This window comes from Myotis lucifugus, unplaced genomic scaffold, assembly GCF_000147115.1.
Source record: "Myotis lucifugus unplaced genomic scaffold, Myoluc2.0 scaffold_243, whole genome shotgun sequence".
NCBI lineage: Eukaryota > Metazoa > Chordata > Mammalia > Chiroptera > Vespertilionidae > Myotis > Myotis lucifugus.
In genome coordinates this window covers 1,026,641-1,053,802 of record NW_005871291.1, presented here as the reverse complement: position 1 = coordinate 1,053,802, position 27,162 = coordinate 1,026,641, and the positions used below count along the sequence as shown (strand labels likewise).

At 37.0% G+C, this 27,162-nt stretch overlaps 1 protein-coding gene across 2 annotated transcripts in view; it reads left to right on the top strand.

Moving 5' to 3' along the window:
• Positions 1–5,798, top strand: part of GABRA1 (gamma-aminobutyric acid type A receptor alpha1 subunit) — a 49,019-nt gene extending 43,221 nt beyond the window's left edge. For both annotated transcript variants that reach the window (XM_006098596.3, XM_023762320.1), the window contains one exon: positions 3,485–5,798. In XM_006098596.3, coding sequence (XP_006098658.1) covers positions 3,485–3,796 — 312 coding nt within the window. In that variant the 3' untranslated portion in view covers positions 3,797–5,798. The remainder of the gene's footprint in view (positions 1–3,484) is intronic.
• The last annotated feature ends 21,364 nt before the right edge of the window (positions 5,799–27,162 follow it).

Sequence of the window (27,162 nt, the reverse complement as noted above, 5' to 3'; positions counted from 1 at the left end):
TGCTACATAAGTAAAAGCAAAAGGGTTCTGCACAGGATGTACTATCATAGCCAAAGTGTACCAGAAGCAGACCCTGAAAATCCAGCCTGCTTTGAAACCTTCTTGCCCAATATAAACATTCTTTGAATTTGCAAACCAAGAACTTTGACTCAGGTTGAGTAGAGAGAAGAGACAAGATACAGGGACTGCATATATCAGCTGGAGAGAGGGCCAAGAAGGTGGAGACAAAGTTAATTGTCAAATATGTGCCTTTGTCATCCATGGATCCCTTTGTCCTAGACCAGAAGGGCAGCCTGAAGGAGAGAGAGCCAACCCAGGAGACAGGTTATCATAAAACACTGAGAATTGTAAGACACAGCCCAGAGACAGAGCTGTGAAACATTTTTAAATGTACATCTTAGAATTACTGACATATTCTACTGAAATTATTCAGGATGAGTGATATGCAAACATGGGTGACATACAGTGAAAGTGAGGTGCAAGCATTGGGAAAGTTGCTTTTCTAGCTTTCTACTTTCTTTGCATGCTGTGAGAGGCCAACATCTTTTCGATTCTGGCTCCTAAGTATCAGCTGTTACTGACTAGTGGTTAGATGAATGGGAATTTTTATGGAGACCAAGGAATTTTGGTTAAGGCATTGGTGAGCTCATAGTTCTGATGGTTATTTATCCCATTCTGACCCCTACATTAGTCTTTCATGTGCTATGTCTCAAAGAAAATATTTTAATCTCTATCAATCTTTAGTGCATACTAGTCAGTATATATGTATGTACTGCAATATATCTATATGTAATAATACATCTATATTTACATCAATCATCCTCATTAAATAGACAGTATTTTCTATAAGTTATTTATGCTTCTGTAAAAATCTTCCCGCAGGCTCTGACAGTTTGATTTGCTTATTCTAATCTAGGTCTCATCTTGACATTCAGAGATGAAGAAGAATATATTTTTTCTGATACTAGGTTAATGTTTCTAGGAGAGTTAAATTTCCAACCCTTAACAAGGTGCAATTTAAAATTCAAAAGAACTTTCCCACAGGGTCATCACATTATCCAATGAGCATACAGCAGCCCAGCCTGCTTATAACCCATTCTTCTATGGTTAATTGCTGAAAGAAATGCCGGGAGCTCAATATTTTCAGAAATTAGTATTTCCCAATAAACCAAACAGTAATTTCTAAATATTCTATTCAACATGATGTTGAATGATGTTGCAAAAAAACAACAACAACATTTAATTTGAGAATTTTTAGTAGTGGAGTTATGATAAATTGAAACAGGAAGAGATGACATCTCCATGAACTTTTTCTTTAGAAGATTATTTCTTTCAGTTTGCCTAATAGGATGTCTGTCACTCAACAAGTTTTGGTTACACTGGAACCCTTGGCCTCTCTTCAACACCAGAGTACATTATACATGTTATCTAAAGGGCATAACAAGCTGTTTAATGTATTTATAATATTAAAACTCTCATTTTTAAAGAACTGAACTCAACATAAGGTCAGTTTGGCTCTTTAACGATGTTGAAATAAATCATAATCTCTTCCTGACCTGTAGTCATTTGGACTACATTCAGAGAGAATCACTTTCACTTAATTATGGAAATTTCTGTTCTTCCTCATAAAGCTTAACCAATTCTGCCTTCACTGAAAAATGAGTGTATATTTGGAGAAAGTGGCCTTATTTTAATGGAGTAATACTGGAAAAAAATAATATATTTGTTTTTAAGTCTCAAAATAGCTTAAGGATTTGGAGATAGAAAAAAATTAGCAGACAGGGCACATAGCTGGAAAATAAATAAATTTACCTGTTAAAATTCCTGACTATTGTGTCTAGTGAAAAGCATCAGGTCTTCTAGAAGTAATAATTTATTCTGATTTAATAACTTAAAAATACAAATTATTCAGAGAGTACTGCATCTGGTGGTTCAAGTTTAGGTTCTCATCGATGGCTAAGTTTTTGCAACATCAATAACCAGGTTCAAATCTTGAGAAATCCTAATCAAAATATGAGACTGTGTCCAAGACACTGCACTTTAAAAAATGTTACTAGTAAATTACTGTACAAAAAAGAATGAAAACTATTCTTTTAGACTATCGCTGTCCAGCAGAAATATATGTACGCTGCAAACATCAGCCAGATAGCTTTATTTTTTAGGTATAAGCCAGTGGAATTAAGTTTAATAATATACTTTAGCCCATATATAAAAATATTATCTTTACAACATGGAAACCATACAAAACATTATTAAGGAGATAGATTTCATTCTTTCTTTCACACTAGGTCTTCAAAATACTATGTGTATTCTATACTCTAAGCATGTATCTAATCAGACTAGCTACATTTTATTGCTCAGTAGCCACATGTGGCTATTGGCAATTGTATTGGGCCACACAGCTATAGTCAACTATCTACTCATTTTTTGGCAATGTCTACATGACAGAAACCCTAAGAAATGCTGCAGTTGTCAATTGTTGCATAGACATCATTGATGAGCAACTAACATTGAACAAGAATTGAATTCTGGATATTCTCAATAATTCTGCTTTATCATTTGCCCACCTGAAACTTGGGGAGAAGGAGCGAATAATACTAACTGGCTCAGCAACTTATTGCTGCAAAACAAACCACCTGGCAATGGCAAGGTACAGATCCTAAAATAACAACCAAGCATTTGGGGCTGAGAACAGCCCGGGGGTAATCCCATTAGTCTAACCTGGGCTCACTCACAGGGTTGCAGTTAACTGCAGGCTCCACCAGGGCGAGAAGACCCACAGTGGCCTCTCTCACAGGTCTGGGGCCTGATGCTGGCTGTGTCTCTCACCTGGTCTCTGTCACTCAGTAGTCTGGTCCAGGCTTCTTCATGCGGCAGTGGCATGTTTGTAGAAGGTCAAGGCTGAGGTTGCAAAGCCTCTGGAAGTGAGGCTCCTACACTGCAACAGCATCACTCTGTCCAAAGTCACAAGTCCATTCTAGACTCAACGGGTGGGGAAATAGAGCGCGGCTCTTGATAGGAAAGTGGGGAAAATATTGTGTCGGCATTTGTCCAGCTTTACCAAGATATAATTGACACATGTCATTGGGTAAGTTTAAGGTGTACAGTGGGATTGCTTTGATACATATACATATTGCGAATTGATTACCACCGTACCATTAGTTATCATCTCCACTCATTGCATAGTTACCATTTCTTTCTGTAGTGAAAGCATTTAACACCTATTCTCTTAGCAACATTCAAATATATGATACAGTCTTATAAGCTGTAATCACCATGCTGCCAAATTGTCAATCTTATGACTGGATACGGGTATCTGCAATTTTAATTTACCTCAAAAATACAGTCATAAATTACATTTCTTAGATTTTTAAATAAAGCACAGATTTAGGTTCCAGAGTGAAGGTCACTTTTACTCAGCAACTTATAAACATGCTTATCTCACAGTTTACCGAACAAACTGTTTTTACTCTTTCTTTTATAGCCAAAGAAAGTGAAGGATCCTCTTATGAAGAAAAACAACACTTACGCTCCGACAGCAACCAGCTACACCCCTAACATGGCCAGGGGTGACCCTGGCTTAGCCACCATTGCTAAGAGCGCGACCATAGAACCAAAAGAAGTCAAGCCAGAAGTCAAACCTCCAGAACCCAAGAAGACCTTTAACAGTGTCAGCAAAATTGACCGCCTGTCAAGAATAGCCTTCCCACTGCTATTTGGAATCTTCAACTTGGTTTACTGGGCTACCTATTTAAACAGAGAGCCTCAGCTCAAAGCCCCCACCCCACACAAGTAGGTCCTTTTATTCACATTCTGCTGTTCAGTCCTCTGCAACGGAAATTGCTTTCTGTTCTCAACGCGGTAATTCCCATCTGCTTTATTGCCTCTGTCTTAAAGAATTTGAGGGTTCCCTTATTTCCATAATTCCTACAAGAACACACCCCTGTCCAGCAGTGCAGAGCAGAGCAGAGAATACAGCTGAGAGACAGGATTCTGAGAGTGAGAACGAGAGAGCAAAAACAATCGCAATGGAAGGAGACAGAACGAAAGGGAGAGGGAAGAAGGGGGACATAGTTCCCAAGATAGGAGGTAAAGTAGAAGAAAAATAAAACAACTGTAACTCTAGATAATTTGTAGATATATATTTCCAAATATTCTAAACAAAGAAGATACTATATATGTCAAAAATATTTTTATGTGAAGGTGTTTAAAAGAAAAAAATTATAAATGTTTAATGAAGAAAATTTTCAAAGAATCTATATCTTTATTGCACAAACTATGGTATGCTTACATTTTTGTTTTGTTTTTTAAACTGATGGATAACTTCCATGTTTTTGTTTCCAAAGCTAAGGACCCCCATTCTTTCTCCTGTTATAAATGCCTAACATGCTATTTTGTTGCTAAGTGCTATTTTAAAATTCATAGAGGAGCAGTTCCTCCTTGTAGAGCACATTTCGTCCAAAGGAGAGAAATGTTCTATACAGGCTATTTTCACTATCATCTCCACTTTTATCTCTGGACTTGATGAAGAATCATTTTAACAAAAACATAAATACTCAATAATAGCCCAAAATTTTGAAAATTAAATAAAATAATTAAAAAATATTCCCTTTCTCATCATGCCTATTTACAGATAGCACATGGGTTCCATAAATCACTTCATTCCCTTTATAAAGATGTTTTAGAGGGGCAAAAATATTTTGCAAGCTCTAGAATTGTTGAATGTATTTTATATACCGTACATTAAAAGCTTTAGATTGAAATTTATGACTAGTGAACAAAAATAGAATATATAAATTATCTATGTACATATACAGCATGAGATTGTACATTTTTTACTTTTTTTTAAGGTTGTGTTCTTAAAATAGTGTGTAAGACTCACCGCTCTTAGCTGTTAGAATGTTGTTAAGTGCTATGGAAATACCTTTAGAGCCTGCATTTAAGATTAAGAACAGCTTGCAGGAATCAGGTGGAACTTCAAATATATGGGCATAAAGTTCATTTACGTAGAGGAAGCTTATAATTGCAAACTGCTGTCTGGCGTACAGTAGTAAATCAGTTGCTATCTGCTCCAGTACTGCCACAGTTCCCTAAATTAGACTCTTGTAATATAGAAACGAAATGGAAAAGCATTAGTGAGGGCGAGAAAATCAACTGTATATTACCGCTATCTTTGCTGATATCAACTATTTCGATGTGCTGTACCATATGTAGCACCAACTATAAAAATTCATGAAAGAGAATGTACAGGAAATAGCTTTTATTGAGTAATGTTATTTCATTTATACTGTAGCAATATATTTGTAGGTATACTATGTAAGGGCTTTAACGACAAGAGGTTCATTAATACTCCCTATGAAAGTTCTAGGCGGTTTCATTACTTCCCAGATGTTTTAGAGATAAATATTTATGCAGAAGGTATTTTTGAAGTCTCCTTTTTGTCCGATAGGGTTTCAGATTTATTTAAAATTAGCATCCAGAATCCACAGTTCATGGTCTAAGCAACACATTTAGGGTACCACAACATAAGCCTGTCAGCCTAATTGCCAAATGAGACAGTAGGGTCCATACCCAGGTTTGGAGCTATGTCTTTCTCAAAAAGCTGCTATCCAATGATGTAGGAAAATACACTATGTTTTCCTAAACAAACTCTGGTTTTCTTTTTAAATGTGCTTTATTGTTTGATTTGGTCCTGCTGAAATTCCATGAGCTAGGCCAATAAAGGCTGAAGCAAGGGTGTTCATCCTCTGGTATCGTGTGTAGATATCATGTATAGAAAATAAAGTAAAATATGGCTCTAACTTCTATGTTACTGTTTATCTTGTTATTTTTCTGTGTCAATCTAATGTGTTTATTAAGAGTATTTTATCTTCCAGACTCGTCATGACTAACGTTTGGTCTGTATTTTGCTCATTAGATGTGAATATTTCTTATTAGTCAGCTTCCTGCTATGCAATGATGGCATTTCTCTCATTTCTTAGTTTGTTAGTATATGTGGATAATATTCTATTGTATTAATTGATTACATAATTTATGGAAGACAAATAGTTCTATGTAGTTTTTCTACAGTGCTTTGCTAAACCATGTAATACTAGGTAAGTCTTCCTTGAATATAAAGTTACGCTCTTAAAGAGGACAGTTCCTGTTTATTACCAGGAATATTTTTAAAGATGACACTGAATGTTTATTGCACATTAGTGCAGTGAAGTGGCAATAAAACCTAAGATGAATTGAGGTTGTTTATCGCAGATGCATGTATTGCTTTACAGCGTTTAGCAAAAGCTCTTAATTTTATGTCATACTGTATTCTATTATAATAATAAAGCTAAAATTATTAAATAACAAGATGGAATGCCTGACTGTCTTTTCATATTATCAAAAGGACATGCTGTTTCCCTATTTTAAAACATTTTCAGGTAGGAGTACCTAAAAGTGCCAAGTGTTAGCAGGGTTCTAGGCTATAGAGAAGGTTTTTGAAGATGTATCAGTAGTATAATCCCACTGGGGATTGAGCCCGCAACCCTAGCATTTGCCCTGGTCTGGAATACAACCATGACCTCCTCATTCATAGGTCCACACCCAACCACTGAGCCACACCGGCAGAGCTAACCTATCATTTTTAATGAATCACTTTAAAAAAGAAAAATTATTAAACACTTGGTATCTGGTGTTACTAGTAGCACTTCAACTCAAATTTTATAAAGCATACACAGAACAGCATAAAAATGCTTAAATGAGAGTAGAGTCTGGTCATATCTATTGTTAATAGCGAAAATCTGTTGTTGTTGTTTTTTAAATCTACTCTAAAGAGACTCTGGTTTAATTGTTTTTGGGAAGGAATCTGAGTATTGTAGTTTTATTTAAAAGCTCCCCAGGAGCTGTTACATTCCTTAATGTTTCTATAACCACAAAGCCAGACGGAAGTACAGAATACTTATAATTACTTGAAAGACAATAGAAAAGTCATTTAAATGACAGGCATAAAATTGTACCTGGTTTCTACAGACAAGACCATGTGAGGCAAAATCTTTCTGTGTCAATGATAGCCAGGGGAAAACAAAGTATATCGTACTTCTACAGATAAAGTATGCGTCTTCCTAAAAAGTTATTCATGACTTATTAGCAAAATTAATACTTTTAAAATCCTCCAACTCACTTGACTGATTCAACCAACATAAAACCACCCATTATAAACTAGCTAAACCATCACATTCATTGACTTCTTGGCTCTCCTAAAAATGAACCTAGTGAATGATGAATATTTTGGCTATCCAACTCCACCCATGTCGGGGCTCACCATAATAATTATCTAAGGAGTGGAAACAAGGATGGACTTGGCATGATTGCTGGCCATCTGTTTGAATTTCACTATACCTGTTTGTTGAGACCTTCTGTTGGATGTTTCTAAAATCTATCCAGCCCTTGTGAACAGCAAGAACAATTATCTCACTTGATTACATCATAGCCACAATTCGGTCAAATACATGGACTCCAAATGTGAATGTAGTTTAACAACTAGTAAACTAAATTCTACCAATATTGCTGAATCTCTACCCTGTGTTAAGCATTGTGCTAGAATATAGGGATATAGAGACAAGCATTTCATGGCCTTTTTCATTAAGGATATCACAGTTCTGATGGGAAAGAAAGACAGAGAATCAGGCAAAGACAATATAAATATTGTGAGAAAAGTACAGGATAAGAGACACATAACAGGGGTTCTTTGCTATTCTGCATAAGGTTACATAATAGAATATGTAGGAACTAATAATATCAAAATGAAATAAAATATAAGAGGTGAAATGGTCCTGGATCACAAGTCGGGGACTTGGATATAGCACCAGCCCTAGGAGTTTCTAGCCATTTAATCCCTGACTAACATTTGAGACCCTTAGATCCTTCAGCTAATGTGGTAGGTCCTGAGATGACAGAGATAAAGATGACAGTATGCTTGGAAAACTCATAATTTCATGGGGAATCCAAGTGAACCTGAAGTTACAACACTTTACACTAGATGTACAACTACCAATAAATAGGGATTTATCCTTGCCTAGTGGTATGAGGAAAGTCTTCAAATGAAAGTGTTAGCTGAGCTATGTTTTCAAGGATGATTCAGCATTTACCAGGCACTTTAGCGTTGGGGTTGGTTGCTGGTGATAGGGACAGACCTTGCATTCAAATATAATACATTAAAACTTAACTCAGAGAGTCACAAAGATCTCACTCATTTGTGGATTATAATGAACAACATAAACTAATGAACAAAAACAGATCCAGAGACAGAGAAGCATCGATCAGATGCTCAAACCTCAGAGGGAACTAGACCCAACAGGACACTAGAGGAAGTGTTGGGGATTGTGGAAAACAGTGCAACCTGTCCCTGCAGCCTCAGGTCCAGCTATTTGGTGCCACGAGGAGAAAGAAGCTGTGTATCACTACACTAGCATACTCTAATGTTACAGAAAAACATTTGATATTGAAATTCTTTCTGACTCTAATTTTAAAAGAACTCTGTCAAGCATACTATATGAATTGGTTGAAAGTAGCTAACTCAACTGATGAGTGATCTCTGTTTTCAGAATGTCTATGCAGATTCACACATTCATGTGATCATCATTAACTGATCAGTTATGTTTGGTGTTAGGGTTATTACAGAGAAAGGTAAGGTGGTCCTCCTCATTGTTAGTTAGCAAACTTAAAAGTGATATTTAAAACAATGCTAATTATCTAAATTTTCAAAAGTCACATTATTTGTCAATAAAACATAGTATAAAGAGAAGTCAAAGTTTCCATAAAGTTGTAAAATATGAAGGTTCATTTTGGTTTTGTTAATAATTCACCTTTCTCAAACTCTAACAGGTCGAAAGGATAATTTCCTCATTAGTAGTCTATCAAAGTATAATGCATATTACTTTTTTTATGCTTACCATAGGCAGTGCAATTACAAAAGGAGAAATTCATATAGGTCTGTTGATTTGCCTAAAACACTGAAAGTGCCCTAGCCAGTTTGGCTCAGTGAATAGAGCATCGGCCCACAGACTGAAGGGTCACGGGTTCGATTCTGGTCAAGGGTACATACCTCAGTTGCAGGATCCATCCCTGCCCTGGTCAGAGCACGTGCGAGAGGCAACCAATTGATGTGTCTCTCTCACATCGATGTTTCTCTCTGTGTCTCTCCCTTTTCCTTCTACTCTCTCCAAAAATCAATGGAAAAATATCCTCAGGTGAGGATTACCAAAAACAAACAAACAAAAGAACACTGAAAGTGATGTTGCCAGATTTTTAGCACATTTTAGTGCTCATTATAAAGCTGATATTTTCAAAACTCATCTTTTATTTGAAAATAAACTTTTGCTTTATTTGAAAAAGTAATAATCTTATAAAATATGACATACAATATGAAAAGAATAGACATTTCATATCAAAAAGAACAGTCATCGGAGTAAGGAAAAGTCATCCTAAATAAGCTAGAGATGATGAGGTGGCCGTGAAGGGCACTGTGGTGTTCTCTGATACTCTTTGGTATATTGATATTCTGCCGTTGTAGCAGAAAGAGCAAGGCCACTAGAATCAGAGATCTCGTTTTATATACTGACTTGGCCTACTGAGCAGTTCCTTCTGAACTTCAATAATAATGTGGACTTTCTAGAATGACAGAATAAAGACCTGAGCTAATCCACTCCCCAAAAGCAAAGACTTGACAGGTTTTCTAAAGCAGTAATTCCAGGATTATAGAAATCAACCAAAGCCATTCAATAAAGTAAGCAGTGTTTATTCAAAAAGCACTACTGAAACTTTTGTAAGAATATTCATATGAAATGTTTTAACCTGGGATTTTACTCAGCACCCTTTCTGCTCCATTTTTGCAATAATGCTACCAGGGAAGGACAAGCTGTACAGGCAAAAACCTTCACCACCGAGGGCTTCTTACTTCATTTGGGGCCAAGTAGGCACCAGTTCCATACCCATGGAAACCGGTGGAAACAGTAGCAATTTTACCTGCAAAGGCCAATACTGAAGGTAAGCAGAGGTTACTGATGTGAGTAAGCAAAAGACTGGCCGAGAGCCAGAAATGAAAATCTAACAGGAAGATGAGGGAAGTAAGGCATCCATAGAGGGCTAACTTCAAAAAAAGTACACGAGTCTCCCCTTATCCACAGTTTAGCTTTCCACAGTTTCAGTTACCCACAGTCAACTGCAGTCTGAAATAGTATTGGAAAATTTTGGAAATAAACGATTCATCAGTTTTAAATTGTGCACCATTCTGAGTAGCATGATGGAATCTCATGCTGTCCTACTCTGACCGGCCCGGCATGTGAATCATCGCTGTAGCCCTTCATCCAGTGTAAGCAGTTCTACACTATACACTACCCACCGCTAGTCACTTAGTAGCTGTCAGTTATCAGACTGGTTGTCAAAGTATTGTCAGTGCTTGTGTTCAAGTCACCCTTATTTGACTTCACAATGGCCCCAAAGCTCAACAGTAGTGATGCTGGAAATTCAGAGATGCCAAAGAGAAGCTGTAAAGTGCTTCCTTTAAGTGAAAAGATGAAAGCTCTCAACTTAATAAAAGAAAAGAAAAAAAATCTTGCTGAGGTTGCTAAGATCTATGGCAAGAAATGAATCTTTTATCCATAAAATTGTGAAGAAAGAAAATTCTGCTAGTGAGAAAGAGCACAACCACATAACTTTTAATATAGTATATTCTTGAATTGTTCTATTTTATATTAGTTAATAACATTAAACTCTTACCGTGCCTAACTGATGAATTAAACTTTATCATAGGTATTTCTGTATAAGAAAAAACATAGTATACATAGGGTTTGATGTTATCTGTGTGTTTAGGCATCCACTAGGGAGGTCTTGGAATGTCGCCCCCGCCCCCCCATGGATAAAGAGGGACTACTGTATAATAATGAAGCTCAAAGGATGAAATAAGCTATGTTCAAATAAAACTAAAATATTATGACAATGATATACTAAATAGGGGATCTCAAGAAAGATATAGAAATAATTTAAAAATTAAATCCAGAGGGAATATCTGGACTTGGATATAAGAATAATTAAAGTGGTTAAGTTACTAGAGGAGCTCAAAAGCAGATTTGAGGTATTATTTTATTTTTGTCTGTGGCATCAACCTTCCCCACAGCTTATGTTTATTGATTCATTTGTTTCATTTCAGAAACTAAAATAATACATGGATATGAGGAAGGTAGTGGGGAAACTGAAGATTTAAGCAATAAAGTCTGACTTCACTACCATAAAATATTGGTAGTAAAAATAGAAAGGAAAAAGAGAGATAGAAAGGAAAAATATATGCATTTTACTGACAATGACAAGGAATTAAAAAATGTTATTGAAATAAACTTAGAGATTTCACCTCATGCAGTATAAAATCAGTAACTACAATAAATTCTACCCACAAAGGAAAACGTGAGTATAAGTAAAGTGATGAAATAAAATTCAATGAATCTGTTCAAACATTTTTTTCTTAGACAATAAACTCAAATATTTTTGAAAATTAAATGTCTTTGTCCTTTAAAGAGGAAGCTCAATTTCAGACATTATAAATGAGACTATATCCTCCTCTGTGCATTATAGAACAGCTACTCATAGGTCCAGCAGTAACACTAGCTCCTGCTATCTGTAGCTATCTCCACTTTGCCCACTAGCTCTAGTGTGCAACTGATGTAAGAGAGGAGAAAGGTTTCTGGATATTATAAATTTTTACAATCTTGAAAGAGGAAGTATAACATGCTCAGAAGGATCTAGCTTTGGAGGGTGGCCTATGTGAATACTACAATGAAACACTGCCTCAATGTTCATAACAGTGAAGGCTGTGAAACCACATTGTTGAATATAATTTGGATTTCTGAAATCATAATTATCTCAGGGTGAGGGTTGCAACAGGCTCTCTTCAAATTACTATAGAATACTTCTATTTAACAAAGCTATTCAAGTACTAAAAGATAAACATTTAAAATTATTTTTATTAATATTGATGGTCCTTAATAGTCCTATTTTTGCAGAGACTACCATGAGGAGTTGGAGAATTGACATATAGGAACTGAATCCACATATTGGAGGTCAGTTGTCCATGTAAATTCAGTCTTTTTCCTTCGTGGCTACTGAAAAAATTGAAAGAAATAAACAGAAGTAATATACCAAAACTGTTTTTGAAATTCAAGCCTTAGGGAGTACTGATTACAGAAGTAGTCTCTGGAACATTTTGGGTTCAACAAATAGTTTCTTGGGTTAGAGATTATTCAGAAGTAAGATTAAAGTGATATGTGACCCAAAGAAAAGGGACTTTGTCATCTCAACAAATTTTGCCTGTGCCCCAAGATAAAAGTACATTCTTGATGTTCAATCATATCTCGTTATTTCAGGGACCTTAAATAAAAATTTCCACAGGAAAATAAGCCATTGTACAATATAACAAAGAGTCACTAATTAATAATTCTCAATAATTATTGCTTTCTTCATGTCAGGGATTACACTATATCATGTTCACATATTAACTCTTAATTCTCATACTCTTACATGAGACTTAACTATCTGTAAGGCCTGTTTCAAATCCTTACCAAAACCATCCCTTTTTCTAAATGAAAGAATAAATTCTTTCTTCTGCCCATCCTGCCCTCTGTTCTAGAAATTTGGTCTTTCACAAAAACAATGGGCCAGTAGTTTGCACTAGTGTAATATTGATATTCTAGCACATGTACTTTAAGTAATTTTTCCGTGTTAAGGATATAGCTGGCGTTGTAACTCTTACTTTTGACAGAACGCAGAAAGAACCATAAACCTCACTATGACTTGGTAAGAATGTATAGTTCACATAAATGATCCCAGAAGAGCCTGGCAGGGTTTTGACTGCAAACCCGTCTATGTCCTTTCAATGGATAGAAGTGGGGATTTAGTAATATTCTAATGCCATCTATTTAAAAAAACGTGGCTTATTGATCCATCACATAATTTTTAAGCCAATAAAATAACTTCCAAATATCCATGACTGGCAAATATAATTTGGGCCACCATTTGCATGGGAAGTATAATGATTTGAAATTTATCAACATAATAAAACAATTTTCTCTAACTTCTCCCTCATCCAATGTCTATAATAAAGTTCAGTTGTTTAGATAGAAACATGAATAAGGCATCTTAGAAATCACATAAGCTGGGGAGTTGAGATCACATTTCAGATACCACCTCTGCCATAAACTGTGCAAATTGGCAATTCACGTCTCTATGCTCTAGTGATTTCATCTATGAAATGAGGCTAGGACCCAGAGTGTAACTTAGATATGAAAAAAAAAAAAAAAAAAAAAAGACTGGCAACAGCAAATGACAAAGGGACAGTAGAGTAATGGATAATATATAAAGCTGAGTTTGGGATGGGAGAATTAGACATCCACAATTTTTTTTTATTTAAAAATTTTTTATATATACAGGGTGTCCCAAAAACATGTATACGCACTTTAACAGCAGATAGCTCAATTGATATTTCTTTCTTTTCAGTCAGACTAAGCTTTAAACACAGAAAAGTCATCCTAAAATACTCTTGGAAGTTAAAAAAAACTCAGCTGAAGTAAAAACACTGCCTTTATAATTATTCCAAGTGTGTATACATTTTTGGGACACCCTGTATATATTTTTCCAGTTTTATTGACATAGGAAAGTCTGGGAACACTGGACTTGCACCCTGCAAGGCATCAGTGAACTGAATTGAAGGTAAGTGGCTGCTGCCCCTTCCAGATTGGATGGAGCCTTCAGTTCTCCATGATCTCACCCCCTCCACTGTGCTATCCTCATCACCCAGACACAGGCCTGGCTTCAGTCATTGATATTATCTTTCTCAAATTTGTGTGCTTTTGGATGGTCCTAGCCTAAAGCATGATGTGCATCTCAATGGAAACTGAGTTGTTAGACTTCTTACAAATATGTTTTTATTGATTTCAGAGAGGAAGGAAGAAGGAGAGAGAAATAGAAACATCAACAATGAGAGAGAATCATTGATCAGCTGCCTCCTGCATGTCCCACACTAGGGATCGAGCCTACAACCCGGGCATGTGCCCTGATGGGGAATCAAACCACGACCTCCTGGTTCATAAGTCAATGCTCAACCACTGAGCCATGACGGCTGGGCAGTTGTTAGACTTTTAGTGCAGTGCCTTCTTCATATATTTGGGTATTTAACTCTTTCTTATATTGGGGAAATAACTGTGTGTGTGTGTGTGTGTGTGTGTGTTATGTAGTATGTGAGTCTGTAACTCTCTTTCCACACATACATAAAGTAAGAGAAAGATACAGACACACACATACATATGTAGTTATTATCTCTCCAAATCGTTCATCCTATTTGCAGAACCTTATAAAGAGAGGGTGAAAGGCATAACAAAGATGGTGCCATGTCTTTTTGGTTTAAAATTATAATATGCCCATAGGTGATCTTGATTCTATCAGCGGTTCTCAACCTGTGGATCGCGACCACTTTGGCGGTCGAACGACCCTTTCACAGGGGTCGCCTAAGACCATCCTGCATATCAGATATTTACATTACGATTCATAACAGTAGCAACATTACAGTTATGAAGTAGCATCAAAAATAATTTTATGGTTGGGGGTCACAACATGAGGAATTGTTTTAAAGGGCCAGAAGGTTGAGAACCACTGTATCTAAATGAATGTTCTCTCAAGACCTAATGACTTCTTGTGGTGCCAATGACACCTGCATTTTTTAAAAGAAAGAAAGGGCAAATTCTCTCTATCGGCATCCCTGGCTTTCAGGTACCTGTTTGCTTTTATTGCTGCCAAAGGTTATTGGGACAAAGCGGAAATGACAGATTGTCTGGAGACCAGAACGCAGCTAGCAGCCCACGGCAGTCCAGGCCGCTTCAGGGAGCAGCCCTGCACAGACTGCCAGGCCCCGTGCTCTTTAATCAGGACTGCTAAATGCTGCAGGTGGCATGGAGATTAGGGCATCCTAGTAGGACACAGGAGAAATAAGCGAATATTCCCTTTCCACCTGTTCCATTTGGCTCTTCTTCAATCAATACAAATGTCCGGGAGCAAAGGGGATCTGCTTTGCAGAGGTCAAATATCCTCCTTTTAGCCATAAGAGTAGAAAATAAATACAAACATAACAAAAAACAAAACAACCACAAAAAAGCTTGTTTGTCAGAAGCGACAGGGTAGAAACAGCCACAAGGTAAACGATTTCTACTGATCTCACAGAGAGACTGTATGGTTTTCATTGTTCCTTACACTCCAGAGGACTGTTGCCTACATGGACTTGGTCAAGTCCCTGGACCAAAACTTAACCTCCCTGCAAATATTTGCCTTATGGGATATACCTCAACCTCCCCAACGTCTTCTCCAACCTCTATGGCAGAACTTTTATTTTAGATCCATTTCTCGATCTTATTTCCTCCCATTGAATTGCAAGTTTGTCTTTTTTTTAAAAAAATACATTTTTATTGATTTCAGAGAGGAAGGGAGAGGGAGAGATAGAAACATCAATGATGAGAATCATCCATCAGGTGCCTCCTGCGTGCCCCCTACTGGGGATGGAGCCCACAACCCAGGCATGTGCCCTGAACGGGAGTTGAACCTTGACCTCTTGGTTCATAGGTCAATGCTCAACCACTGAACCATGCCGGCCAGGCAGGTTTGTCTTTCTTATTCTCCTTATTCTCTTCACCAGCAACTCAGCCTTCATTTGCCTTGCCCGGCACCCAGAGCCTGAGGCCCTGATCTGCCCACTCCCACGCCTGCCCATGGATCTTGAGATTCTTACTGGCCAAATAAATCACCATGGAGGCACCAATCATGTAAAATCAATACTAACCTTAAGGCAAAGCTCATATACTGTTGAGTCATCTACAAACACTCTGACTCCAAAACTACTCTTAATCTTAACAAAATTTCTCTAAAAACACAAGAAAAAGGGTGACTAGAAGGGATGAAATGCACTGTGAATTCAGAGGTGAGTATAAATTTGAGCTCAGGACATCAGGGAAGAACACTACTTCAGCTATCCCCGATGGACAGGTAAGGTTTGAATAAGCAGGCAGAAAGCAATGAGCATCAAGGGAGGGAGAACACAAGAATAAAGGCGCTGATTTAGAAACAAGTGGGGCATAGTGTGAGAACGCCAGGAAATGGGGCTATTTTAAGCCATCCTTTTTTTTTTAATGGGAAAGCAATAGTGGAAGTTGACATTGCAAGATCATGTGCCTTGAAGTTTGCATTATTTCCATCATGAAGGGATCTAAAATAGAGCAGTGCTTACAAGTACAATTCTACTTTAGAGAGACCAAAGTTCATATTTCCTTTGGCACAAACTATCTGTATAAACAATGGAAAATCCCATGTCCTCTCTAGGTTTCATGTTCCTGATTTAGAGTGGAAATAATATTATTTAGCTCCCAGATTGATTAGGAAAAACTGAATGGGGTAACGCCTGGAAAAACTAAGTACAATGCCTACCTCATGGAATTATTCAGAAATTATATTATTATTATTATTATTATTCATTATTAAATCATGCCATACTTTTTTGGAGTATCTATTAGGTTGTATTTGCTGTGCTGGGCATGGGGGATAGAAGTAGAATAAAATTGAGTTCCTATTCTCATTTCATTATCTACTGGAGAAAGTGGAAAGTTAGCCAACAGTTTTAATGCCAAGTCTTACATAATGTGACTAAGGTAAGTCTAAGGCCCTGGTCGGCCACAGTGGAAGGAGCAGTCCCGGGGGTGAAAGGGTTGAGGACCTTATTTGATTCATGCCTGGGAGGTCAGGTAATGTTTCCAAGAAACAGAAGAATGAGCTGACAAGATTGAGGAAGGATTTTCCAAGCAGAAGGAACAGCAGGCGCAAAGGCGTCACAAATAGTTCAGAGGAGCCCAGCCAAACGGTGCACCTGGAGCACACTCCTGCCCAGCCAGGACAGGAGATGGGGCTGGAGGGCTTCCCAAGGTCCTGGCTTTTGTTCAGCTTGGATTTGAATAGGGATGGATGGTGGAGGGTGTTACCCTATGTGTGAAAATCACCAGGAGAAAGAGAAGGGAGGTAGGTGAGCGCTTCCTTACAGTCCATTGTAATGGTTAAAGGCATGGACTTGGTTGACATGGAAGTTTTGTACTTTTATACTTGGTTGTTACCTATGTGACTCTGGGCAAGTTAAGCGCTGCAAACCTCATGGTCCTTTCCATAAAATGGAAATGATTTTCCTTTTAGAGTTACTACGGTGATTAAGATTGTGTAAATAAGCAATTAGCTCAGTGCCTGGCCTACAAGAAGGACTCTGTATTTGCTAGCTCTGCTTATCTCTCATTTCATTGATGGTAATAACGTTGACCTCAGAGTGTTGGGCAGAGAACAAAGCCATACCTGCTGCTGTCACTACCTCTGCTGTGTAAATAAAATGTAATCATCCATAAAATGTATACTGAGACAAGGAAAACTTAACCTTGAAAATAGAACATGATTAAAAAAAGTTATGTAATTAGAGAAAAAAACACACACCTTGTTTAAAATATCACACATGATAATTTGTCTCTCTTCCATGCGTCCTCCTTCTTCCGCCCGGCCTCTGCCCCCCAGTTCTTTATTTTCTTTCATGATCCAAGTCCTACCCACAAGTTTCTAGACTGCCTTCATCCCTGTACTGTTTGACATAGAGGAAAAGGTTTTGTAAAGAAGTTATAATGGAATGGGTTAGTAACCCTTTATCATATGAGGTCCTATTCCCTTAAACACAACAGATTTTACAAAATCTTGAAAACACACAGACGGTTCTTCTGAAAAATTTGGAAGTTCAGTCACTTAAATGTTGTGCTTAAACTAAAATGTCTCAGTGGAAATATTAGCTAGTACTTACTAATTTATTACTATGTGTCAAGTATTACATACAGTATGGTGTGGTCTAATGATTAACTATTTTTACTTTTTTGAAAATGGAAGGGTAACAATCATTCACACATAGGGTAACATCCTCCACCATCCCTATCCAAATCAGAGCTGAACAAAAGCCAGCAATTTGTAAATGAGGCAAGCTGTCACAACTAACACATGGCTTTACCTAAATCAGAGTCTTTGGTTTAAAGATAAAACTGAAATTTGATTATGTAACCTGAAAACTCCAGGCCAGGAAGTAGAAAAAATAATATTCTTGCTGATTTATAGGTGGTTACTCTTGGGCAAGCCCTCCTCTCCTCTCCAGCCCTTAACTTATGAATCTGTAAAGTAAATAGATATGTCTGAGACAGGTTAACAATTTGAGGTTTCTATCATTTTAGATGAACCCTCAATAGATTTCTCAGTCCAACTGCCATTTTCTACATCTCACTGGAAAATTCCTGGAATCATTTATACTCCCTGGAAAATTCATGGAATGATTTAAAAAGGCAACTTGGTTGTTACCTATGTGAGGGTTATGGATTATATCAGTCTATGTATGAATGAAAAATACCTATCACTCCCTCATTCCTCTTCCAAGGCAGATATTGCTAATTAATTATCATACTCATTTATGTCAAGACTGGATGAGGCCTCATTATCTCACTAACAGACAGAATTGACATGTGAGATAAAACATTTATCAACACATCTACATAGTGATGAAATGCCACCCTAGAAAAAAGCTGCAGATTCCACAAGCAACATTTTGAAGTACAAAGTTCGCAATGCTGGGGCCAAAATTTCTTCATTTTTTTGCAACTCCTTAGATCCTATCTGTCTTCAAGGACCAAATCAAGCCCCTGTTCTTCCTGCCTAGCTAGAAACTCACGGTCTGGACCAGTTATAGCCAGAGATTCACGGCCAGGACTATGGTTATATTCAAGTTGGAGTTTGATTATACAATGTCTTATAGAATGAAATGAGTTTCTCTTCTGTTCATTCATTCACTCCTTATTCAACAAATACTCCTTATTCAACAAATATGTGATAGGCACTGAGCTAGGCACTATGAATAAAATATGAATAAGGTAGACACAGATTCTACACTTATGGAACTTCCTCCTTCACAGCAGGTAAGCCACAACTGCAAAGTGTGATGAGCGGGTTATGGGAGCACATAGTTGAAGCATCTGGGATATAAAGGAAGTCCTCCTGGAGAAAATAAAAGTTGAATTCCAGAGGATATTTAGGAATTAGAGATGTACAGATAAGATGAATGAGATTTTCATGGAAAGGGGTCATGATGAGCAAATATGTAGGGCCAGATGAGAAACAACTGGGACATATTGTGAGAACAACGGTAAAAAACAGCTTGTGAATTAATGAAGAACAGAGAATTAAGTCTCAGATACAAAGAGGGGAATTGTAAGAGATGAGTCTGAAGATCTATGAAGAGGTCTACTAATAAAGTCATTAAAAGCAATAAAAACTAATTATTGACAACATTTTAGAAAATGAAGAACTTATTGAACTGACTAAACCACATAATTGATGGAGAAGCTATGTGGCGGGATTACAAGAAATGCAGGAACTAAAAGATTCCCAGGGAACTCAGTAGCAGGTATTCATAGCATTTTCTTTAGAGCACAGTCAATGCATTGACTCAGCTCTAACCGCCTTAAGTCTTTTTTGTCACTCTACTCTGGAGTCAATTCTTGGAAGAGTTTGATTCATCTAGTTTCAGTCATGTGCTTGCTCCTTGGAGAACTTCCCTGCCAAAAAATATATGCATGGGCGGGGGGTGGGGGTGCTATGTTGGTAAAAGGAGCTATAAAGAGCAATCTCAAGAGATGTCTACTATATCATGACTAGAAATTTGAATGCTAAACTGAAGGAAATAGAGTGATACTGAACAGGTAATACAGGAGACTAGTTTTAGCAGGTCTGCATGCAAGGAAAAGCACAAGAAAGGATGGATTAGGAGTGGACTGCCCTGGAGTGCTGCAGGCATACGAGTCTGAGATGATGGATGGAGATTTGTTCAAAGGAAGTAGTAGGAGAAACAGAGAATAATTCAAGAGATTTTAATCTTATAAAATAAAAAAAGGGGGATTCTATATCTTCATATAGTATCATAGCAGCCAGCATATTCCAGGAACAAAGCAGGAGCTCACCAAATGTCTATTTATATGACTTAAATGCAGAACTCTCTGACTTAGAAGACTCTTAGTAAATTTTGGCATTCGTATACATTCTACACATCACAATATTTCAAATGTTTCAACTTATTCTTATTTTGCACATAATTTATAGTATTTACTTTTAATTCCACAATTTTATAGTTTGTTGCTTAATTATTAGTACACATTAGACATTGGAATTTGAAAGAGAATCTTAATATTGTACATCTGTATATTGCATTGTGTCTACCACCCAAAGTCAAATCTTCTTTTGTCACCATATACTTGATCCCTTTTATCACAGAATTGCAAACTCAAAACCTATATAATCTGATTAATGTGTCACCCCAAAATATAATTTAAAAAGAAAATAAATGTCAATAAATAAATAAAATCACATTCAATACAGATGCATAATACATATTTATAAACTGTTAAATAAAATGTGCAAATTTTAAAAACAGAGAATCTTTTTCTGAGAAGAAAAAATAACATGTGGGAAAACAGTGTTCCAAACTTGCAGGCATTGTTTAAAATGCAGAAAGATAGAAATCCTTAGTAAGCAGACATGTAAGAGTAATTTTGATAAATAACCTAAAAATTTAGCTTTGCTAACGATGGAGGCTTTTGCAAAGTTCAGACTTCAGCTTCTCTCTCTTCCACAACTATAAGAAATAGAACAATGTCCTTTACCAATTCCTGAGACAGTTTTTACATAATCTCATTTAAATTAATTAAGTACTTCTGCTTGTTAAATTAGTTCAATGGCAGCCCAAACTTCAAATAATTTCATGTTTCTGGAACAGAGAGAGATGAGCAAGGAAAAGAAAATCACCAAGTTTCTAAAGCTAAACAAAAAGGAAATATTCTAGAGAGAAGGTTGCTGTGCATACTGCTGCAGCCAGGGATTTGGGAGTTACTGATGATAATCTACAGTCATCACCCTATGCACCAATGTCACACAAAAAGGAAAATGAGAAGGCAGAACCAGGGCTCTAGAGAGTTAGAATTGAAATATAAATTAAATGTAATCATGCCATGTATTACCACCCTCCTCCTGCACAGCTCAAAAATCCATTTCAGTATAAACAGTGTTGCAGTGTTCCATCTGTAACAAGCTGACCTCAAAGGCGGAAAAATGATCTATTCTCTAACTGAAGCTTACCCTTTTTTTTTAATTCTCACCCAAGAATATTTTTCCATTGATTTTTAGGGAGAGTGGAAGAGAGAAGGAAAGACAGAGAGAAACATCAACACATAGATTGGTTGCCTCCTACATGAGCTCTGATCAGGGCCTGGGCCAGGGAGGAGCCTGCAACCAAGGTTTGTGCCCTTGACCGAAATCAAAATCAAACCCAGGACCCTTTGATCTGCAGGCCAACACTCTATCCACTGAGCCAGACCGGCTAGGGCCTGAAGCTTCCTCTTGATTAAGGAAATATGATTGTAAGGGCAGCTTTGGCACAGTGCTGCAATTCAATTAAACTCTTCATATGTGAAAGAATATAATCGATCAATCTTCCAGGAAACCTGTCCTTTACTTCCTCTCTTTGCCTCTCCTCTCTTGTTTTTTTTAATTCTTAACACATATTGACATAATAATGTGTAAGTTTAAGGTATACATAGTTGATCTGATAAATTTATATGTTGTAATATGATTGCCACCATAGTTAACACAGCTATAATGTCACATAATTATCATTTCTTTTTCTGTGGTGAGACATTTCAGATTTAGTCTCTTAACAACTTTGAAGAATATAACCCAGTGCTGGTGACTATAATCACCATGGTGTTCACTACATCTCTAGAACAGAGTCATATTCTTCTAAGTTTTTAAACTAACACCAACATCTCCACATCCTTCCTGCCCTTCCGCCCTGGTAACCATCATTCTTCTCCCAGCTCTCAGTCAATCTATGGAACACTGGGGTTAACAAAATCATCTTACAAACTAATAAAAAGATAAGATCAATAAGAACGTATCAGCAAAAATAAATACAAGGGGATATGAAACTAGTATATTCAAAATGCTGACAAAAATACCAATACCAAGTACAGGAGAGGAACCAAGATAGCAGCATAGGTAAATGCCTATACTTGCAGCCTTCCATAACCACATCAAAATTACAACTAAAATACAGAACAACCATCAGCCAGAACCACCGAACGCTGGCTGAATGGAAGTCCTACATCTAGAGAAGTGACAAAGAAAGCACACTGAGACTGGTAGGAGGTGTGGAGACTGGGAGCGGCAGGTCAGGCACCAACAAGGGCTGCTTTTTTCATCAGGAGGGAGACTGTCTCTGTGGAGGCCATCCAGAAGAGCAAGGGGTCCCAGCCCCATACCAGACCCCCAGCCCAGGGTCCCAAAGGTGGGAAAAGAAGTCCCAGTAACTGCTGGCTGTAAAAACCAGTGCAGACTGGAGCTCAGTGACACTGAAGTTGTTAGAGACCCAGCTGTTCCTTTTAAAAGACGGTCACCATGAACTGAACTTGAACTGAACAAGGTACTGCTTCCTCTGAGCTCTAGCACCAGGGCGAGGCTCTGGGGGACAGAGACACATATGGGGAGGAACTTGATTATCTGGCATTAGGGCAGGAACTTGGGGGCGACTTTCTCCCAGATGGAGGTACCTGCAGGATCATTGTTCCTGTGCAGGGCTGACTGGCAGCCATTTCTGTTTGCTCTGCCCTGGTGATTCCCTAAGACCCCCACCTCATCCAATTTACAACCCCACTCAAACTGCCTACAGCAGCTTTTACATATGAATGGTCTGTCCTTGAAAATCTCAAACAAGCTACAGCTGGGTCAGGGAGCCCCAAACCTATCAATAAAAGGCCCAAGACCCGGCACAAGCTTCAGCATTTCTTGCTTCATAACCTGGGCACTTTCACACCTGATACAAAGAGGAGGAATCTGCAGATGTCTCTGTAGCTCCTGCTGGGTGACCCCAGGCAGTGGCTGACTTTGCACCTCCCTGGAGACCCAAGAGCCAGTGTACCCAGTGGTCAGTGTCAGGCCATACCAGATTACAACTCTACACATCCATAAGCGACACACTTAAGGGGAAGACTCAGTGAGCACCAAAGCAAGTCCTGCTCCATATGGGTGTCTCCTGCACAGCACTTCCCCCACTGTATTTGAATCTGGGCTCCATAGCCAATTGGCCCGGAGGTCAATTCCTCCCAGTGACACCAATAGCAATCAAGGCTCAACTACAACAAGACTGTGCACACAGCCCACAAAGGGGTGCACCTAGAGTTCCCAGCTCAGGTGACTGGGGAGGTTGAGCCACTGGGCCCTACAGGACACCTACTACACAAGACCACTCTACCAATTCAAGGAGACATAGCAGCTCTACCCAATACAAAGAAACACACACAGGGAAGAAGCCAAAATGTGGAGACAAAGAAACATGTCACAAATGAAAGGAATGGAAGAAAGCAAACTACTGGATATAGAGTTCAAAACCACAGTTATAAGGTTACTCAAGAATCTTCTAGAAACCTCCAATGGACTTAGTGAGACTTTTGAGGATCTTAGTGAGAAGGCCAAACAAATGGAAAAGGACCAGTCAGACATTATGCCTACACTGACTGAAATAAAGAATAATATACAGGGATTCAACAGTGGACTAGAAGATTCTGAGAATCAAATCAATGATGTGAAATATGAGGAAGCAAAAAACACCCAACCAGAAGAGCAAAAAGAAATAAGAATCCAAAAATATGAAGATAGTATAAGGAGCCTCTGGGACAACTTCAAGCATACCAACATTTGTATTATGCAGATGCCAGAAGAAGAGAGAGAGAGCAAGATATTGAAAACCTATTTGAAGAAATAATGACAGAAAACTTTCCCTACCTGGAGAAAGAAACAGACTTACAAGTCCAGGAAGCACAGAGAATTCCAAACAAGAGGAACCCAAAGAGCACCACACAAAGACACATCATAATTAAAATGTCAAGGGCTAAAGACAAAGAGAGAATCTTAAAAGCAGCAAGAGAAAAACAGTTAGTTACCTACAAGGGAATGCGCATAGGACTGTCAGCTGATTTCTCAACAGAAACCATGCAGGCCAGAAGGGAGTGGCAAGAAATATTCAAAGTAATGAATAGCAAGAACCTACAACAAAGAATACTTTACCCAGCAAAGCTATCATTTAGAATTGAAGGTCAGATAAAGAGCTTCACAGACAAGAAAGAGCTAAAGGAGTTCATCACCACCAAACCAGTATCATATGAAATGTTAAAGGGTATTCTTTAATAAGAGGAAGAAGAAGAAAAAGAAAAAGATAAAAAATATGAACAACAAAATGGCAACAAATACATACCTATCAACATTTTAATCTAAAAATAAATTAATAAGAAATCTAATGAACAGAATAAATTGGTGAGTAAAATAGAATCAGAGACATGGAAATGGAACAGACTGATGATTCTCAGATAGAAGGGCGTTGGGGGGGTGGGGGGGTCAGGAAAAGATTAAACAAAGATCTTATATGCATATATGCATTACCTATGGACACAGACAATAGGGTGGTGAAGGCCTGGGGTGGGGCTAGAACCAGGTGGAGGGAGGCAATGGGGGGGAAAAAGGAAGGACATCTGTGATAATCTCAACAAAAAAGATTTAAAAAAATAAAAGAATAAAAAAAATGTGTAATACTAAAAAAAAAAAAATACCGATACAACAGCACTAACCAAGGAAATGCAAATCAAAACCACAATGAGGTATCAACTCAAACCGGTCAGAATGGCTATTGTAAAAAAGACAAAAAATAATAATTGTTGTCAAGGGTTTAGAGAAACAGGAACCCTGTACATTGTTGGTGAGAATGTAAAATGGTACATCCATTATGGAAAATAGTATAGAGATTCCTCAAATATTTAAAGAGAACATACATAAGCCACAAATTCCACTTCTGGGTATTTACTAGGATTTAGGGAAATACAGTAATACACTATAATTAAATTTTCAAAAATTAAACTGTCTGAGAATACCAACTGTGGAGAAAGATGTGGAGAATCACAAACTCATACCCAACTTATGAGGTTCTTAATTGGCACAACAGCTGGGGGCAATATCTGGTAGATTCTGGATCTACTTCAATGAGCTATGTACACAATGTCACATGCAGTCAGACAGCCTGGGTTTAAATCCTCCTCATCCAATTATCATAAACTCTTGATTTGACTTTCTTATTTACAAAATGAGGATAATGATTAAGGCTACTTCAGAAAAATATTATGAACCTTAGATCAGTTATATAAGTAATATATGTATAATGTCCTAGAACAATGCCTGATTGATCTGAGAAGGTGACAATTTCAATTCTTTTAATATTTACTTTTACTTTTTTACTTGAATAACTTTTGAAGCAAATATTGGATAATGTTAAATTATGTAAAGCATCTGTTGAGTCACAGGTATTTATATTATTAATTGGAATGGTTTAAGATATTCAAGTTTTACATATAATATAAATAATTAATGATCATAATTATTTATATATGTCTAAAAAAGGTAAAAGAAAGACTAGGCATATAAACTTTACAGGTGTTTGTTTTTTTTTTTTTATGCTGGAACTAATTTATTTACTCATCTTACCTACTGGCCTAGTAGCACTTATGTGTCTAATCCTACTACCTCTAAAACAATGAGTCTTAATTCCAGCATAATTATCAAGTATATTTCACAATTACAGACTCACCTTACATTCATATATACATATCCATGTATTATTACCAGATATGAATACTAAAACTGAACTGACATTACTAAGTACTAATATAAAATGTTTAGTTCTTTAATTACATTTAATATCAATTAATTTTACTAGAAGTTTGCCTTCATTATTTTTCGTAGACTTTCTTGTTTCCCTTAATTCCTCTATACTTTAGCCAGATTTAAAAATGGATAGACTTAGCTCAAGCATCTGGAGATAAATTGCTTCGTTATACAACTTCAAATGTTGATTTTTACATTACTCATTGTATCATCAAGTCACCGTATATTTTAATTCTTGTTCTACTGCCCCAGATACCATTATTGGTTATAATGTTTTGAAAAAATGTTTTATCATTATACCATAAATCATTTCTGAAGCATTTTTCAGAAATCAATGAAAATATCATGTAATTTCAACATTTCCCTTAAAGGTAAAATTGAGTTGTCAGACTGAATGATCTGGGAATTAATTGAACAAAATTGAAAATTGTTCTTTGAGAAAGAGCGAGGGAGCAAGGGAGAGAGAGGAGAGAAAAATAAAACTAATAAAATACGAGTTCAGAAGAAAAGGTTTCCTCCTGCAGCCTCCTCTAGTGCAGACTCTCATGAAGCTGAGGTGCAGAGCATTTAAACCCATAACTAAATGGAGCAATGCAGGCTACAAGACATTTAGCAAACATTTGTTGAATAGCTTTAAAATAAAATGTTTGCTGATATTTCCTAAAATACAAACTCAGATTAAGTGTTTTTTAGATATTAGGAAATTATTTTCTTTAAAGTATTTTTTCACAGACAATTACAGTGATTTTTTTTTCTGGGAAGTGACATTAGAGGATACATTTATCATTTTTGAGCTTTATGTTACAATATAACATCATTACTTTTGGGAATTTTTATTATTAAAAATTTACCTGAACATCTCAGAAAAGCACAAAGTTTAAAATAAGAATTAGACTTTATTATCGTGGCATACTAAATGTCTAAGATCATTCCTGGCCCTGAGACTAGCCAATGGTTGAAGTAAATAAAACAGTATATTATAAGAAATCCTAATGTGAAAGGTACAGATTTAATTTATTTTACTGAGTATCTACAACACATAATCACAATTGTACAGCACAATGGTTAAGAATGTGGGTTTTTATAATGTGCATTTCTGTGTACATGCTTTCCTAGCTGTGTGATCTAGAATGAATTACTACTTTTCTCTACTTCAATTTCCTCACATTCTAAAAGGGGGTATTAAAAATTCTTAGCCCCATAGGTTTGGTATGAGAATTAATAAAGGAATACATGTGAAGCACATAGTCTTATGGATTATATGTTTGTGTCCTCCCAAAATTTATA